General features: G+C 41.3%; 1 protein-coding gene across 4 annotated transcripts in view; it reads left to right on the top strand.

Moving 5' to 3' along the window:
* Window positions 1-19,949, top strand: part of C2H5orf22 (chromosome 2 C5orf22 homolog) — an 84,153-nt gene that overhangs the window by 48,067 nt on the left and 16,137 nt on the right. For all 4 annotated transcript variants that reach the window (XM_029590502.1, XM_029590499.1, XM_029590500.1 and 1 more), the window contains exons 5-7: window positions 247-309; window positions 9,611-9,732; window positions 10,827-10,893. In XM_029590502.1, the coding sequence (XP_029446362.1) occupies window positions 247-309; window positions 9,611-9,732; window positions 10,827-10,893 (252 nt within the window). The remainder of the gene's footprint in view (window positions 1-246; window positions 310-9,610; window positions 9,733-10,826; window positions 10,894-19,949) is intronic.

The raw sequence follows: 19,949 nt of genomic DNA, 5'->3' as shown, positions 1-19,949 counted from the left end.
TTCTGAGCAGCTCTTGCAATTTCTCCATTCTTTTCTGTGTTTTCAAAATATTTTCTTTAAAGGGGATTGTGATATGGCATGCTTGATATTAGTGTCTTAAGTAGAAATCTTTATATTGTGATTTTACTGACTTCATTTGCCTCTGGTATTACATTTTTAAACTAGTCAGTCCCCAAGTTGCAATGTTCTATTTTATTTCATTTAAAACCAGTTAAATTAGCTTATTTTCCATGATTTGTTTTTAAGGAAGAATATGGACTCTTGCTGGAGCTGTATAATTTTAAGAAGCCGTGTGCAGATGCTACAGAGGTACAGTTCTTTTTACTTTAGGACTGTTGAAAAACAGAAGTGAGGAAAACCTATAGAGCTGTGTTGTGGGCCGATGGCTTATAAAATCCTGGGGTGCATATATGTATGTATGTGTGTGTTTGTATAGATATATCTAGCAATCTATATATATATATATTAATATATGCAAAAAACTTAACTACACTTCAGAGAGGTCTAATTAATTTATATATATATATTGACACCGATGTACCCCTCTCCGAAATGTAGTTAAGTTTTTTGCATTAATGGGTCTGTGTTCACTTTTGCATGTTTATTTTTTTTGCTAAATATTTTTATTTTGTAGCTACATAGAAATACATGTTGTTTTTCTATGCACTGATGATGAACTGTTTTCTATAGTTTTGTACCTCGTTAGCCCAGGTTTTTGCATTAACATTTTTTTTTAATTTAAAACTTTTTTATTGAGTGGTTCAAGAAATAAACAATATGATAACAGCTTGTATCACAATTAAAGTGAGCAATAAGCATCAATGTAAATACAGGTAAAAGATACGAGTGTTAAAACATAAGGTTATTCTATAATAGCAAAGAAATGAAGCTATTATGCCTGATCCAACAACAGTAATAGTACTCAAATTTATCCAAAATCTTTTGCATTAACTTTTATGAGCTAATCCACATGTAAACTAAATTGTGCACATTAACAGTGCTTTAAGTATGTTACCCTTGCCAAAGCATTAGCGGACTTTAGTACATTGGCCTCATTGTGTATAGCTAATGAAAATGGTTCAAGAGCCTTTTCTACAATGTCTGGTTTTCTATAATTGAGTTTTTTGTCAGTTAGAATAGGAATGCCAGGTGATGACAACTTCTTTGTTCTCTATAATACTGTTTGGGTCATGATTCCAGTGTTTTTCTATTACTGTGGTTATAGTGTTTATCCCAGGACAAGCAGGATGCTAGTCCTCACACATGATTGACGTCACTGATGGAGCCCTAATGCGGGAAAACTTTCTGTCAAAGTTTCTAGAAACTTTTGACTGGCACTGTGAGGCCACTGAGAATGCCCAGCATGCCATGATATTCTCTGCCGCAGGGGTCTCACTCCAGTCTTCATTTTTCCACGCTGCTGTAAGCATCGTGGGGATAGGAGCCTTCTGAGTTTTATACTCAGTTCTGACTGAAAAGTCATTCTTAAACATTTTTCTCTCCCTCACGGGATCTCACTCACACTGTATCTCGTCTGCTGGTGAGATATTCATAGTGTTTCTAATTTAAAACGCTAATAATTTTTTTTTTCTCTCAAAACACCGTTTTCATCGACGGCTGTCGATAATACCATGGCCTCGGGTTTTAAAAAATGCCCGACCTGTAACCGGACCATGTCGGTCACAGACCCGCACCTCGAATGTGTTGTCTGTTTGGGCCAAAACCATGATAGTTCATCCTGTCAGGAAATGACACCGAAAGGAAGAAAACTGTAGCAGGAAAAAATTGAAAACTTTTTCACCTGCAACTAATTCCTTCACCTTCTACTTCGACTAAATCTTCACCAGCAGGAGTTACCAAGAAAATCCTGCTGAAGGAAACGTAAACTGGATGGTTCCGGAGACAAAACATCGCCAACACTTTCGACGGTATCTGTGAGATCGGAGACCGAGGTAAGGCCTAAACATAAACATCGGCATCGTCATGCCTCGACATCTCCGTCGGTTCCCTCCCAGGAGGAACCGAGCGGTAAACGTCCGAACCACAAAGAGACCTCGCCGTCACCTAGGCCTCCCTCGGTGGAACCTACACCATCGCAGGTGATATTGTCTCTGCCTCCATCGGCACCAAGTGGACCACCTGTATCACAAGACTTGACGGCATTCATTAAAGAAGCGGTAATGCAGGCTATAAAGGAACAACTACTGGCGATACCACTGATGCCGTTGACGTCTTCTATGCCTGTGACGTCACCATTGCCGATGCAACCGATGACGGTGACAATACCAGTACCGGCGACAACGCCGATGCCGGGACTACTCCCGATGCCGAGGAAAACCCCGATGCCACTGGCATCCATGCCATCGACAACTGCGCCATCGATACCGATGTCGATGCCTCCTCTTTTTTCGGAGTCTACATCGATACATATGACTTCATCGGTTCCGATCTCGATGCCTATTGTCAGCTTTGCACCATCGCAAAGGAAAACTGGAACAGCATCGATACCTACTAAACAAGCATCAAAGACACCGATATCCTCGATGCCAATGACTTCATCAACGGTGCCACTTCCTCCTGGGGCTCCAGGATCCTCAGAAGCAGCACTATATGCTGTATTACAAAAAAGGTATCAGGATTTACTGGACTCTTTGCCAGCTAATCCACAGGAAGAAGACTCTTCTCCTGATGACCCTTTGCCAGGGCCTTCTGGCCTTCTTCCGCCACCTAAATCTTCGGTACCACCACCAAAAACTCCAGAATACGATACATGGAGTGACACTGCCTCAGACTCTTCATCAGAAGCCTTTATGTCTGACCCATCACCACCACCACATCCCAGAAAGCAATCTCCTCCTGAAGATCTTACCTTCGCCACATTTGTACAGGAAATGGCGGATTCCATTCCCTTTAAATTACAGAGCAGGATGCTAGACAACAAACCTTGGAGATGCTCCAATTCATTGACCCTCCAAAGCAAGTAGTGACAATTCCAATGCATGATGTCCTCTTACAGCTGCAACCGCCTTTGGGAACATCCCTGCTCTGTTCCTGCAGTAAATAAAAGGATGGATACCACCTACTTAGTACAGTCCACTCCTGGATATCAAAAAATCACAACTCCCCCACCAGTCAGTGGTCATTGAATCAGCGTAGAAAAGATCTAAAAGAACTAGAGTCCACTCACAAGATCCTCCAGGAAAGGACCATAGGTTTCTGGACTCCCTAGGATGTAAGGTCTTTCAGGGTGCAATGTTGAATACTAGGATCTCGTCCTATCACCTCTACATTACCCAGTACCAAAGAAACCTATGGAAACAAATTGAAGAATTTGTTCCATCTCTTCCCACTGAATATAAGGAGGCTACACAGGCTATCATCAACAAAGGGTTAGAAGCCGGAAAACATGAGGTCAGAGCTGCCTACGATGGCTTTGAGACGGCTTCAAGGGTGGCTGCGTCAGGCATTAAGTGCCAGAAGGTGGGCTTGGCTCAAGGCCTTGGACCTCAAGCCAGAGGTCCAGGATAAATTAGTGGATCTCCCCTGCCTAGGAGACAATTTATTCGGTTCCAAAATGCAGGATGCTATGTCTCAGTTAAAGGAACACACAGAAACATTGAGACAGCTATCTTCCCTCCTACAGGACCCCTCCCCCCCCCATACATGCTGGCCGTAGGCCCCCATGGAAAGACACAAGATGGCCTCGATGGGACCCTCAGTGAGGCCTGTTGTGATTGCCTACTTTAGATTCTATCCCTGTTCCTTGGTCTGAAAGGCTGCTGTTGCGACTGCTACACTGGCTGTTAATAAATTGGTCATTGTCTGATAGTAGGAATTGAGTTGTCTTCTGTGTGAGTAGTAACCCAGTCTTCTGTATTGATATAGCCTATATTTTCTAGCTGATGAACTAGTTCTTTGAGAAGAAGATTATAGAGCCATCTTTTGCTACTTCAGATATTCTACTGCCTCCTTCATGCAGTCTCCAAAAAGATTTTCACCCATACAGGATGCATCTGCCAATTTTTCATGAATATCATCTCTGAGGCCTGATGCTTTAATCCATGCAAGCTGCCTTGTAGCTTTTGCAATTGCAGAGGTTCTAGAAGCTGTTTCAAAGCAATCCTATGTTTTGCACAGTTGTCTGACACAACCTGAGTATAAGAATTTTGCTGGTCTGAGACCAAAGTTGGGTTGAATTCTTCCAGTTTCTGGACATTATTAAAGAGAAGTTGGGCCATTTGCGTCTGGTGTGCACCTATGCGTACAGTCAGCATAGTAAAATGAAACATCTTTTTCCTTGTCATATCCAAGATTCTGGCATCTTTTCCAGATGGAGTAGAAGAAATCCTGGTCATTCTGACGTTTTTTTTAAATTGCTGATTCCACTGTTAGAGACGTGTGATTTATTTTCAGCTTTTGTCCTGGTCGTTTCTGAAATTTATATTTAGAATCTGTATCTTTCGATGCTGATAGGATTATGTATGATGTTTTCCACATTTTATTTTGGAAATCCAACAATGCATCATGCATAGGAACTACTTTCACTTGTTTTGGAGATTGATTAAACTGATAGGCACCGTCACATTCTCTTATTTGCATGTTATCTTCCTCTAATTAAATTTATTGGTATCTTGGCATTTTTATTATGCCGAGTAGGATGTATCCTCAGGTGGGGTAGTCCTATTCAGTAGGGATGTGCAGAAGAGAAAAATTAGTTTCTTTTTTTTTTTTTTTGTTTCTTTCATGGGGACCTAAATTTGTTTCATTAGTTTCATAATAAAAAGAAAAAATTAATATTTATGTTCTATTTATTTTATCATTTACCATTAAAGTTAACAGGGGGAAGCATTGCAGCCTATTTTGAGCTCCAGAATTGGTGTTTTCTTGTCAGTTCTCATGAAGTTTCAAAGAAAAAAATCATAAGAAGGAGAAAAGAGCTCCAAGGCACCTAGACTACCATGGCAAACTGACACTAAAAGTGTGGCATGAATAGCCTAAGGCTCCATAAATGGGCAAAGGGGTACTATCTTGGCAGGAGTTGTCTGTGGCACCGTCAGAGGAGCAAAGAAGAAATATAGTGTGGGAAGAACATTCAAGGCTCTAAAAGAGGGCACCAGCATCTGTGGCATGAACCCTTGCTGGCAGCACCAGAGGCAAAAATGTCATCAGCATCCTAAGGCATCATGAAGCAGACAAGGTGGCAGGAAAAAAAAACCAAGGCACTGATAAAGGGGCCAAGCAGCACAAAGAGTGGCATCAAGATATCAAAACAACATGAGGGGTGCAAGGCAGCCCTGCTCCCAGAATGGCAGGAACGCCCCAAGATATAAGGTCTGGGGTGTGGCAGTAAGACAGAGGGGCACAAAGAACCCCAAGGTATACCCTGAGGCATATAGCAGCAAGGTAGAGTGGCATGGGAGGTGCCAGTCGTTCTGTGGAAGTACATTGGCTGTTTGTCAGATTCAGTACAAGAAAATTACTTTCGCATTTCCTGCTCGAACTTGATTTAGCTGTTAGGTGGTATTTTGATTTTCTTATGAAACGGGATTTCTGAAGGAAATGGTTATTACATTCAGAACATGGACTTGATTTTTCTGATGTGTAGTTTGGTTTTCTGAGAAGTTATAAGGGTTGCTTTCTTTAGAAAGCTTTTCTCATATTCTTTAGCTAGACTTTAGCTGTTCCATTTCGTGATCTTTGTTTTGTTTTTTTCATGATTTTCTCTGTCTTTCTGATAGTTTTACTTCACTCAAAACATGGAAATGGTTTCTCTCCTGTATATTTTCTGTTCTGCTTGTATTTCTTCCTTCAGACTGAGGGCTTTAGTGGACCGACCACCCTAGTATGATCAACAAACAGAATGCAAGAACCAGGCTGAGAGTAGAAGAAAAATGAACTTTAAAGCAGGTGGCATGGTAATAGAAACCTATATTTTTAGTCTTTTTTTAACATTATTGTTTTGGGGATAGAACACTACAGTGTAAAAACCAAGAAGAAAGCTAGTGTAGGAACAATACTCCAAGTTAGCAGGTTAATTTATGTAGCTGGTTACCTAACTCTGGTTGGGCTGTAGATAATCTGTGGCACTATTTGAGAATTGCAGTCCATACGCATCATCCGAACAACCTAGAGCAAATCTGCCAGGAAGAATGGGCAAAAATCACTCCCAAAAAGTATACAAAGCTGTTAGAAACTTAACACCAACAGAGTTAAAGCTGTTATTGCAGCAAAACACGATTCTACCAATTACTAGTCCGAAGGGGTTGAATACATATGCAAGCAGCATTTTTCAGTTTTTAATTTTATTTTACAAAAAAATGCAGAGAAATTATGAATTGTGATTTTGAAAATTTACTTTAAGAGCATACTGGTTTGCAATGAACATAGTGTCTGAAACAATCTGTGTGTCATTTGTAATCCATACAAATTTGCTGACTTTTTTAGGGGGGGGGGGGGGGGGTCGAATATTTTGCAAGCCACTGTATATATATTTATATATTAAACATATCTAAGGAGCGACGAGGGAGAGCAAGGCATATTTCAACTATCCACATAATGGATAAGATTAGACTAAGGCGACGAGGGCACCGATACACGTACCCATGTTCAGAAGTTCTAGTAACTTTTGAGCTATGAGGATATAAGAACATGCCATACTGGGTCAGACCAAGGGTCCATCAAGCCCAGCATCCTATTTCCAACAGTGGCCAATCCAAGTCACAAGTACCTGGCAAGTACCCAAACATTAGATAGATCACAAGCTACTATTGCTTATTAATTACCGAAATAGTTTATGGATTTATCCTCTAGGAACTTATCTAAAGCTTTTTTAAACCCAGTTACATTAACTGCTGTAACCATATCCTCTGGCAATGAATTCCAGAGCTTAACTATGCACTGAGTGAAAAAGAATTTTCTTCAATTTGTTTTAAATGAGCTACTTGCTAACTTCTGTTATCTGAGAGAGTAAATAACCAATTTACATTAACTTGTTCAAGTCAATGGAAGGAGGCAGCACTCGACTCGGTGCTGTGAGATGTCTGGTTTGTCCATGGATAACATATGCTCCACTTTTGTTACCCTTCTTCTCTTGTTACCATAATGTTGTTAGTTGATGTGATCATATATTCTATTTGAATCTATTGCAGTGAATAGCACATAGATTGTAGGTAAGCAAGCTATTGATTGATAATTTGGGGGGAATGTTACTTTGGTCTGTCATTGAATGAAGTGTTTTTCTTATAATTAGCCATTGTGGTGTTAATTCTGGCTATCTGATCAATTGACTTTTGCAGTTTACCAGGGCTCGATGAAGAATACTTGAACCAAAAGTTGGACCCTGAATCAGGGCGAGAACACTTCCAATTTGGTTTTTTTTCTTAACCTGCTTTCTAGCCTTTTTGTTCCTTCAGGCCATGCCATCGTTTTAATGTCTGCCTCTTCCATGCTGTCCTGTGTTCTGTGTAACCTATTCAGGTAATAATGTAACGTACGTACACCTCTGTTGCTAACTATAAACATAAAACCTGTAACAGAGGACTCGGCACAATTGTAATGCCAATAAATACTCCAATAATTTTCTTCACAGATTTAAATCAATCATCTTTAATTAGAACCAACATGTGCTAGAAACCATCACATATTAAAACCATCAACGACGCATTATAATTCAATGACCATGCATACCATCCATTCATACACCATAACCCTAATACCTTTAAAATTTAACATTAACGGCTTGGGTATATACCATTACCTCAATGTTGACATGCCCAACATATAGCGTTTTTTTTTTTTACTAAATCTAATACATATATATATAAATTGTTATATATATGTATTAGATTTAGTAAAAAAAAAAACGCTATATGTTGGGCATGTCAACATTGAGGTAATGGTATATACCCAAGCCGTTAATGTTAAATTTTAAAGGTATTAGGGTTATGGTGTATGAATGGTCATTGAATTATAATGCGTCGTTGATGGTTTTAATATGTGATGGTTTCTAGCACATGTTGGTTCTAATTAAAGATGATTGATTTAAATCTGTGTAGCCATTCTGCCTCTCTGTTGCGCTCTACTGAGCTTTTTTCTGTTTCTGTTTTGGTTGGCAGTATTTTAACAGCACCGATGTTCTTTTGTAGTTCCCTGTAGAACTACTGTGAGTTCTCAATAAATGTTTTGTTTAGATGTACCGTATTTTTTGCTCCATAAGACGCACCTGACCATAAGACGCACCTAGGATTCAGAGGGGGAAAATAAAAAAAAAAAAAAATTTGTGCTAAACCGGCTCTGCGTCTGGGCACATACATTTTCCCCCCACTTTTGGGGGAAAAAAAGTGCGTCTTATGGAGCGAAAAATACGGTATCTCATTTCTGTTTTCTTTGTGCATCTGCAGTGTTTCTGCTTTTTTCAGTTTATTAAGTGCAGCATATCTCAGCTTGATGTTTTGAATTTTTCTTATTTTTTGTATCCTCGGTCCTTTGTTTACCAATAATACCTCTGCACACAGTTGTGATATGTATCTTTTTTTTTTTTTTTTTTTTTCAGTTTGTGGTTCGGTTCGGGTTCCCCGTAGGTAATTTTGGTTTTTCCGCGGTTCAGGACTTTTTTTTTCATGGTTCCTGAATTTCGTATTAGTGAGCGCTAACCATAGTTAGTGCACACTAACATTTTAAAGTTAGTGCGCGCTAACTCCCATTAGTGCACACTAACACGAAATACAAATTTTTCTGAAACTTCAGAAAACTTTCTTTCATTTTTGAGTGCTCCCGAACCATGACGAATTAGACAATTTTGTTGAAATTGTCTAATTTGTTTAAAACAAATGCATATCTCTAGCACATAGTGCTTTATTTTTTTCTGCTATATCTTTTTTCCAAGGAGTCGTCATTTTTCTTCTGCTCTTCTGGCCTCGTGTCCTTTTTGGTAGCACTCTCAGTAATTATTTTCACTACAGAATATTGTTTCCAGTATCTACTACTGGGTGTGTATGTTTGTGGCTGTGTTTGTGTGAGGCTAAATCGGTGCAAGCTGGCTGTGTAAGTTTGTGTCTGCAGAGAGAATACAAAAGAGAGAAAATAATTGAAAGATGAGATGGCAAAGTGGTAAAACAAAAATGAGATACTTGAAAAGACAAAAATATTAAGAGAATGTAGATGGGAACAAAAGGAGCAAAAGGGAACGTAGATGGGAACAAAAGGAGCAAAAGGGAATGTAGATGGGAACAAAAGGAGCAAAGCCCATTTATTTAGCAAAGCTAAATAAATGGGCCTGACTACAACAGAAGTCTAAAAGATGTATTTTTTAAACTTTTAATTGATAATACTTATTGTATATACTACAGCATGTGCTTTTCTAACTTTTCTATATGCACTGTGTGTTGTGTACAGTTGTGTCACTGCAATAGGCCTCGTGGTTCAAGAGTTAGTCACGGCCCTTGAGCATTTGACAAAACAGTAGTTTTCCCCCTAACCGGCAGATAAGTTCAGGTCTCCGTCAGTTCACATTGCTCTTCAGTTCTGCTTTTTCAAGCTTCATTTTAAAGTGTATGTTCTGTGTTGGAGGTATAGTATGCCTTTCTTAAGCTCTTCCTGTTTGCTTTCCAAGGAGGACTTAGTAGACTGTGTGGAATTCCGCATCCGACAACTGGAGGATCTGGAATCCGCTTTTGCAGATTTTTGTGATGATGATAGTGAGGAAACACTGCAGCAGTGGGCTTCAAAACCTGGGTGAGTTCCGAACGAAGGCTATGGTGCCAGAACTCGGACATGGTTCTGACTGAGCAGGAGGAAACTGCTGGGTCAGGGAAGAAAAAGAATGTAGGAAACTCGGGATAGCCCTTTCCAAAAGAGAAAATGTGAGGCAGTATCGTTCTAGCCCAAGAAAAATGAAATCATTGAAAAGAAACTATCAGAACATTTGGACAGAGATGTCTTTGACAGTAGCATGCTAGTCTTGCCCACCCTATATGGATGTAAAAGTGCTCAGGTAAGGCCTCTGTTGACATATTTTTACACACAGTAGGACACAGCATTCTTGGAGGTGGAGTTGGGAGGGGGTTTGGAACTCTGTGCACATGCACTTGAATTGTCAGAAATACACACAGAGTTTTTGCCATGAAATGTACCCACACAAATTGGCAGGTGCAGATGTGTTGCAGGTATTTTTCTTGGGGCAAGTTTCAAAGTTTAAAAACTCAGTGTAATTCTACTTTGAAAATTAGCACAAAGTCTAAGGGTAAAAAGTACCCACACATATGCAAACACTCTTAAAATTACTCATGTAAATCAGTTGCCCGCCCTCAGTGCGGCTGAGAGTCCAGGAGTTGTTGCCCAGGGTTTACTTTTAGCCACATTGAGAGGAAGGCATTCCCCGAGGCCTGTTGAGGTCGGGACAGGAAAAATCTACTTATAGATTTCATTTTTTGAATACTCACATTTACTTTTCAAGCAAACTTCTACCTGCATAGAAAGCCGGCAGGTGATCTGTATCCGCAGCGATTTTCAAAGAACAAGTCCATACATACTTCCACTTTGAAAATCGGCATAGAGTCCATGGGTAAGAAGGAGCAATTTTTGTCCCAGTGCAGAAAGTTTGAAAATTGCCCCCAAATGAGAAATTGAGATGCCAGAAAAATGAACAAGGGAAAATACAACTTTTTGATCTAAAATATGGGCCTCATATAGTGGTTTCTTGCAGTTTTGTTCTTACTGATACTTGTGCTAGATGACCTGGGCCCACTGCCTTGTTGGAAAACTGCTTTTGTTTACTCATACACAATTTAAAACCTGCATCTAAAACGAAATCAATATTTCTTTTGCAGAATGAAATCACTTGTCCAGCTTGTGCACAGTTTAAAAAATCGGTTGGATTTACCAGACTATGAAATGGTAAAAGCAGAATTTCAAATTGTATAAACAGGTATATGTGGTATATAGCAAAGTGGCAAACTAATGTATAATTCTAGTTGGTTTCAAATGTAAAACCGTAATTATTAAAAGTTTGTATAATGAAAATAGAACTCTTTTTCCATCTTCTAGTTCTCATTGGTGCAATGGAAGTTAGTCTTGAATTGCTTTGTAGATTGTATATTACTTTTGAACCCGGGCTTAAATGATTTAGAGAACAACAATGAGATTAAATGTTTTGGTCTTTGCTGAAGGTAGAATACTGTGTGGGACAGTAAATCTTCTTTTGCCATCAATCATTATTCAAGTACCCAGCTGCCCTCACTCATGTAATCTTTGTTTACAATATATCTTTCTCAGGATCTGATGTCATGAGCTGTGCAATAAAAATGTGCACTGAAATTCAGCATACAACAAAAAATATTGTAACTCCCAATGCAGTAATCTAATTTTATGCTAATGTATTGGGAGTTTTAAAAAAAAAAAAAAAAGCACACTAACCCAGAAATGTGGATAGATGCCATGCTTATTGGAAATAAAATATGTTTTATGGATATAAAACATATTTCCTCATCACCCTTATCAGACCAGTCCAGACACACGGGCTTTTCTCCTCTGTCAGCAGATGGAGACAGAGAATAGAAGCTTTTCTGGAAAAAGCCTTCTTAAGGAACAATGCCACGTGCAACCTTTCAGTATTTCTTTATTTCCAATAAATGTAGATGTGCCAATCCTGAAGTCTGTGAACTTAGTGGATAGACTCCCAGAGAGGTGCTTTTGAGTGGTTAAGGCCTTCCCCTCTACTTGAGAAAAGGGCAAGCAAGGGTGTCAGTAACTTTTGGCTGGCTGGACCCTGTTACTGGGGGGGGGAGGGGGACTGAAAGCCAGTGGTGCTGGTTCCCTCCTTCTTCTTTCCTTATACCCTCTGGACCAAAGAAGGACCTAGCAGGAAGGAGGTACCCTCATTCTTTTATGTTGGGTGATTTTTTTTGTATTCCCCTTGGCAGGATAACATTTTTTTAGAAATTGAAAGCTGCAGTAGTGGCAGCTCTCAAGCCAGGAGAGTAGTTGGCCGGGGCCTGTCTGTCCATAGTGCAAGTGGAGAATCTAAGAAAATCCTAGGGGCTTGGTAGGAAAGGAAATATTTGCAACAGTGCAGAGCCATGTGTGTACAACCGTGTGGTGCCACCACCGTAAAGCATGGTAAAATGTGTTCCACTTATGGGCATTGTTGTGGCAGTATCCTGGCGTCTGGGCTATCTGAATCCTGCTCCAGAGGGGGAGAGGGTTGCTCTGGAGAGTCTTGGCCAATATGAAAAGGCCTTCAAAGACAGCTCCTTACAGTGGTTCAACTAGAAGAGAGCTGGGTATGCCAGTGGCGGGAGCCATTTTGAATCTGACCCTTAGCAATTCTGCAGAAGACACGGAGGTGTATGGGAGTCTTCAGTGCTGTTTCCCAAGGGGGAGTCCTCATCTCTGCAGGAGGAACTTGGGGTAGGGTCAGAGACAAGAGAGGAAGAGGATTTTTCTTATTTGGAGCTTTTTTCCGCAGAAGTTGAGATTTTCATGCATCAGGCTTTTCTAATTAAGAGTGCAGGAGCAAAGAAATCTGCTCTTCTAGGAAGATTCTCCATCCCTTCTCTGGCTATTCCTTCACAGGCCAAAAAACCCGGAGGAATCTGGATCTGGAATGGGATGCTGTATCAGTGGCATCAGCAGATGTTTCCTTGAGCGCCTTCATGGCTGGGGAGGAGGTAAAAAGGACCTGGCGTAGGGCCCCCTTGAAGAGAATGAGATACCTGTGGCAGAGGTAGATAATCCCCAGGTAGCTCACTTGTTTAAAAGAGAGGAACTACAAGCAATAAAGCAGTCTCTTGTAGACCTGGGAATTAAGGTTCAGCAGGTAGAACTAGAGCAGGAAAAAGACCATATTTTGAGGGCCCTATGAAAGACTTTCCTCTTTCATAGGGTGCCAAGGGCCTTAGTTTTGTCAGGGTGGGAAACTCTTGACGCCAGTCTCAAGGTTGGGAGAGCCATGGCTAAGATTTATCCACTTCAAGAAGAAGCCTTGGAACTGTTGAGATTTCCTAAGGTGATACTGGTCCCGCAGTCACTAAGACTGCAATTCCAATAGAGAGCATTGCAGTGTGGCCTTGAAGGATGGCCTGGAAAGGAAGAAAGAAATTATCTTAAACAGGTCTTTGAGGTGTCGGCTTTGGCTCTCCGAGCTGCAGTTTGCAGCAGCTATATGTCAAGAGTATGTCTGCGCTGGATGCAATAGGTTATCTTCCTGTAAGCATTTCTGAAGATGGAAAAGGAAGCAGAATGCTTGGAGGCTGGTCTTGCCTTTTTAGCAGATACCCTCTGTAGTCTTATTCAGACATTAGCCAGAGGAATGGTTGCCTTGGTTTAGGCCAGACATCTGTTGTGGCTGCAGATGTTTGGTCCAAATCTCGACTGGGGAAACTACCCTTCCGGCGGAATGTTCTTCTTTTGGGAGGATTTGGAGAAGCTTTGGGCAAGTCAAAGTATTTATTTTATTTATTTATTTATTTATTTGAGTTTTTTCTATACCGGCATTCACGGAGTTCATAAGTTACTTGAAGATAAGCTCATGAAGCTTCATAAAGGGATTCCCAACAGGCTGAAATTTAGGGACATGTGGTGTAATTGACCAGGGAAGTTGGCAGCGTCCTCGTCATCTTCCTTGCAAAACAGTTTTGGAACAAGGCGCCGTTCTTTTGTATGAACTGGAGAGGCACTACATTGACGGCAGGGGGAGAAAGGACCACAATTAAAGTCAAGGGGTCCACTCTTTGCCTCAGCAAATTGGGGGTTGGTTGTCCCAGTTTTACGGAGAGTGGATTTCATTACTACAGATCCATGGATCCTGTCTTGTCAAAAGAGATGGTTATGCACTAGAATTTGCACATCCTGTAGTGGACATGTTCATGATTTTCTCCTCTCATTCTCGAAGAAAAAAGACAGCAGTGCAGGACACTCTGGAATGCCTTCTCCAGTTGGCAGCAGCATTCTGGTGGTACCAAAGGAAGGATGGAGTCAGTGAGGTTACATCATTTATTTTGTGATGCCTAAGAAAGAGGGGCACTTTCAGGCCTATTCTGGATTTGAAGAAGATGAACTTGTCCTCGAGATTGACCTATTTTTGCATGGAAACCTTTCGATCAGTAATTGTAGCGATACAAAAAGGGGAGTTTCTTATGTTCCTGGATCTCTCAGAAGCATATCTTAACATTTCAAACAGAAAGGATCATCAGAGGTTTCTCAGATTTGTGGTCCTGGGAGGACATTTTCAGTTTCAGACCATAATCGGTATGGCCCCAAGGACTTTTTCCAAAGTGATGGTGGTTGTGACAGCGGCATGTTGGTCCTTCCATATCTCTATGACTGCTTTGGGCAAAGTTGGAAGAAGCTGTAATCAGGCTGTTACAGGATCTCAGATAATCAATTTTCCCATGAGCATCCTTTGACCCTATCTGGAAGTCCGTTTTGACACTGAAAGAGAATGTGTTCTCAAAACAGAGAAAATGAAGAGGCTTCAGAATCAGGTGCAAGAGATTCTCAGAATGCAGGGTCCCAGAGCTTGGGGTTATCCCCAAGTGCTGGGATTAATAGTGTCAACTCTGGATCTGATTCCATGGGCAAGTACTCACATGAGGCAATTTCAGAGAGTTTTACTTTCAAGGCAGAATCCTCAGTCTCAGTAATGCAAAGGCAGACTGTCATTTCAAGAGGAGGCCATGCACAGTTTGGTGTTGTGGCTCTTAGACTACAATTTGTCCAAGGGAATGGAGATTCCGAATTAGATGGTGGTTACCACAGATGCGAGTCTCATTAGGATGGGAGAGCTCATTGCCAGGGTCATACAGCTCAAAGTCACTGGAGTGTAGCAGAAGAGTCTTGGTCAGTCAGTTGTTTAGAGATGAAGGCAATCAGGAGAGCCTTGCTGGAGTTTCTCCTGCTAATTCAGAGAAAGGTGGTAAGAGTGTTATTGGACAGTGTTAAGGCAGTAGCCTGCATAAACCAGCAATGGGGAGACCAGGAGTGCAGCATTCGACAGAAGTGAAACTATTGTTCCAGTGAATTGAAAGTCAGCTATTTGCACACTCGGCATCATACATTGGTAGAGTGGAAAATGTCCAAGTGTACTTCTTAAGCAGACACACATTGGATCCCAGGGAATGCAAACTATCGGATATGGCATTCTCCTTGGTTTGATACGAGTTGGGAGGACCTCAGATGATTCTGATGGCATTGAGAAGTAATGCCAAGAACCCACATTTTTTCAGTATGATAGAGAACCTGGGGTCAGCAGGTCTGCATTCCCTGTCTCAGGCATGGCCTCATGGGATTCTTCTGTATGTCTTTCCTACTTGACCATTGATAGGGCATGTTATCCTGCAGATACAGACATCGAGGTTTTATAAATTCTCATGGCTCCAGAGTGGTCCTGGAGACCATGGTTGCAGATCTGGTGAGGCTCATGGTACAGGGGCCTTTGAGATTCAGTCAGGTACAAGAGTTGTTACATCAGGATCTGCAAGCAGCAGGTTTGCTTTTGTGTTGCAATCTGGCTTTTGAGATGAGAAGGTTAAGGAGTAAGGGTTATTCCGAGGTAGTGATTTCCACATTGCTCTAGGCTAGAAAAAGGTTGACTTCCTTTGCCTATATCCATGTTTTGAAAGTTTTTGATGCTCAGTGTAAGGAGTTGGGAGTCCTTCCATTAAAGGCATCAATACTGGAAATTCTTTCCTTTTTGCAGAAGGGTCTTGTTTTGAATTCGCTCATAATACATGTGGCAGTGTTGTCCTGTTATGGGGAAAGGTGCGAAGGAGCTTCTTAGCAGTTTACCCAGATGTGGTAAGATTCCTGAAAGGGATGAAACAACTAGGGCCTCCAATTAGGGGGTTGGTCCTTTCTTGGAAACTCAATCTGGTGTTGAGAGCTTTGGGTACGGCTCCATTTGAACCCATTAAAGAAACTTCACTTAAGCTACCAGTATTTCTGGTAGAAATGTATTTAACAAGATGTATCTCTTATCTTATTATCATGCAGGGATCATTTTCTGAGGATTTCAGAGGAAGAATTGTCAATTTACACAGTACCTTCTTTCTTAACAAAGGTGGTCTCCAATTTTCACTTGGAGCAATTTATGGAATTGTCAGTCTTTAGGGTCAGGTTCTGGAAACAGCCTGTGGAGCTCCATATTCTGACTAGGTGTAGGACACTATTAAAGTATTTGAAAATGATAAATGCCTTTTGGAGGTTGGATGATCTGTTTGTGTTATTCAGCAGGCACAGAAAAGAAGAGAAGGCAACTAAGGCTATTACTGCTAGATGGATTGAAGAGGCTATTGCTTCTGTATATATTTGTAAGAGGGGTTGCAGTTCTGGAGAGATTCAAGGTGTACTCCACTAGGGCTCAACAACACCTTGGGCAGAGTACCAATTTGTTTCGCTGCATTTTAAGAGCAGGTCTTTCAGGTTAGCTCCCAGATTAGGGGTGGCTTGGGTATATCACATGCATCTGGAATGGTCTGGTAAAGACAACGAGGAAAGTAAAATTAGGTTTCTTTCTTGTTAATTGTCTTGCCTTGAATCCTTATATCAATCCAGAGATGTGCTCATTTGTGGATATTGTATAGATAACATTTACATTTATTAAATTTATGAATTGCCTAAATCCTAAAAGTTTAGGCGAGGATCATATTAAAACATAAATAGATATTAAAACAGCTTGACAGGAACTTAAAAACTGAATAAAATAAAACATAATAAGCTAAAATATAATACTATCATAAAAAAAAAACAATTAAAAAAGAAAAAAGGTAACTAAACCTGAACAAAAAAGAGCATAATTGATTGTCATGTATTGGTTCTCATACCCTTTTGGTAAAGGGTAGTTTCTTTGAGGGTTTACTGAGAGGTTTTTGGTTTTCTTTAGATTACCTCTTCTCATGTGGGAGTTGATTTGAGAAAAAAATACTAATAGGCTGCAAATAACACAGTTCCTTAATTAAGCTGTTTCCAGCAAAGCTTTCATTTTTGTCTCTATCTGCTGATAAGGGGAAAAAACCCATGCAACTGGACTGGTCTGGTAGGATTCAAGGAAAGAAATTTAGCAGGTTATTTTATTTATTTTTTTATTTAGATTTATATTCCACTTTTTCACAGCACTTCAAAGTGGATTACATTCAGGTACAGTAGGTATTTTCCTATCCCCAGAGGGCTTATAATCCAATAGGCCGATACAGTACAGTGCGCTCCGGCGGAGCGCACTGTTAACCCGAGTTTCGATGCACATTTTCGACATGCTAGCTTTACCCCTTATTCAGTAAGAGGTAATAGCACGTCAAAAACGCGCGTCCAACCCCCCCGAAACTAATAGCACTCACAACAAGCAAATGCATTGTATGTAAAGCATCTTCTGTGCCTTCTGGGCTGCTACTTTCTAACTTAAACTCATGTTATATTTAGTATTATATACAGTTCTCATACTCTCTAAACTACTCGTGTCATACTTGGTTTACTCAACTATCCTATACGTTTCTACATGCCCCTATCTACCTGTGCATTTACATCCCAACCTAAGTTTGAGACACATATCATGTATTTATGTTTGATATTGTATATTTAAATTTGCTACTGTGTATTTGTTTGCCTTCTCCTTCATGCCTGATGCTCTCCTTTTCCGTGCATCTTCCTCATGTACCTCCCAGTTATTCATGACCCTGTTTTTTTGTAACTGCTCTTTTCCTACTTCGTTCTCCCCTGTTACATGTAAACCGGCATGATATCTCTGATGATGGTTGGTCAAGAAAAAACAGTAAATAAATTAAATAAATAAATAGTTATTCCCGCGCAATTCAGTAAGTAAAATGTGCAGCCAAGCCGCTAGTTTTACTTTCAGAAATTAGCGCCGACCCAAAGGTAGGGGTTAATTTCTGCCGGCACCGGGAAAGTGCACAGAAAAGCAGTAAAAACTGCTTTTCTGTACACCCTCCAACTTAATATCATGCGATATTAAGTCGGCGGTCCCAAAAGTTAAAAATAATTAAAAATTAAAAATTGGCCCGCAGTTCATTCAATTTTGCCGGCGTCCGGTTTCCAAACCCGTGGATGTCAGCGGGTTTGAGAACCGACACCAGCAAAATTGAGCATCAGGTGTCAAACTCGTTAACATCCGCCGCTCCTGTCAAAAAAGAGGTGCTAGGGACACGCTAGTGTCCCTAGTGCCTCTTTTTACCGCGGGCCCTCATTTGCATGCGGGCCAATACTAAATCACGTGCACAGGAGAGTGGCCTGTGCGCGCGCCGGGAGAGCGTGTGCTCGCCTGCTCTCCCGCGACTTTTACTGTTTCGGCCCGTAAGTTTGTACCTGAGGCAATGGAGGGTAAAGTGACTTTCCCAAGGTCAAAAGGCACAACAGTGGGACTTGAACCCTGGTCTCCTAGTTTATAGCCCAGTGCGCTAACCTAGGCTACTCCTCCACTCAGCTACTCCTCCACTCCAATTTGGTTAAGAAACCAAATTCTTCCTTTCTGCACAGAAAACATATTTTGTGTGCATAAATAGTATCATCTGCACCTAAAGCATGATTTATTCTCTCAAAACACTGCTAGACCAGTTCCAACATATGGGTTTCTGCCACCGGCCAGCAGATGGTGATAGAGAACACAACTTTTCTAGTGACATCATCACTGGTAGTAGACTGGATACAGCGCAGTCAGTTGTCAATATTCTGCTATTACTTCTGAACATTTCTGTAGTGCTACATAACATATGCAGTGCTGTGACAGTATTCTTTGTCTCCAGTAGATGGTGGCATGTGCTAGACTGGTGTAGCAATACATTTTTTATGCTGTCAGGGTTTGAGCTTCAAAGCCTTACTTTGTGGAGATGGACTCTGTCTGCCCCCAAAGTATCAGTCTGCGGGCTGTATGTCCTAGTTGAGAGAAGTCATCAGCTCCGGGGACAAAAAGATTTCTTGTCCCCTTGGTAAAGTAAATTTTTGGCTCAGGCTCCCAGGATTTTTGCTATTGGAGCAGGGCCTAAGGGGAGTGCCATAGTGCTTTCAAGCTCTGGTTGATTTCTGAGGTTTGAGAGAGAAGGCGAGACCCTTCAGTCAGACTCTCGCTCTTTTATTCTTCCTCCCCTTTTCTCTAGCTCTTCTCCTGACCACAGCTTTGCTTCAACATTTCCAGAGGTCAGTGTAACCAGGTAGTACTGGTGGGCATGCAGGGGGGAGCTCTAATGATCTGCAGCAGGCGGTGGGGTCAGCCACTATGAGGGTGCCACTGGCAGGAAGGAGTCACGCAAGTCTGGCGACCTGCCTGTTTTGAGAGTAGATGAAGAGCAAGCAGCTAAAGGGAGGGAGCATGCCTGACCGAGGCCATGCTGTCAACACAGAAGATGCAGAGGTTGACACGTCTCAAGCACTGAGGGCTCCTTTTTCCCCCCTCCTTGAACTCAGCCTCAGTTACATCAGTTTGAGCAGCTTCTACACATGGGAAAGTTAATAGCAAGAAGATCAAGTAGTTCTGATGCTACGGAAGATTGTATAATTGCGGGGAACAGGTGCTATTTTGGCTTCTGCATGTGGCGCTGGACGTAATGCAGCATTAATAGAGGGGGCCCAGTCAGAACTGCTGAGCCCTCTGTTTTGGCTCCAGAAGGAATGGGGCACAGGGAGGGGATTTGGGCTTCTTTCTCGCAAACCCAAGAAAATTTTACAGCACATTTAATGCAAGGTATGCAGCAGGTTTTCTGCGCCTTGCATAAGCCTGCTGCAGGAGGGACCTCCATGGTCCTGGGCCTCTTTCATTGCTCCGCCTTATTGCTCATGGCTCCTGTGCATTGTAGCTCTATTCCCAAATGCACTAAGTTTTCCAGAGAGGTTCTAGATTTGGCACAGGAGTTTGTTTTCTTGGGAACTCTCTTGGTGTCATTGGATAACCTGGAAGAGGAGTTGGAAGTGGAGAGCCCACTGGAGTCCTTGGAGGAAGGGACATTGTCTTT

Source organism: Rhinatrema bivittatum, chromosome 2 (assembly GCF_901001135.1).
Source record: "Rhinatrema bivittatum chromosome 2, aRhiBiv1.1, whole genome shotgun sequence".
Lineage (NCBI taxonomy): Eukaryota > Metazoa > Chordata > Amphibia > Gymnophiona > Rhinatrematidae > Rhinatrema > Rhinatrema bivittatum.
This window is presented reverse-complemented; position numbering and strand designations above follow the sequence as displayed.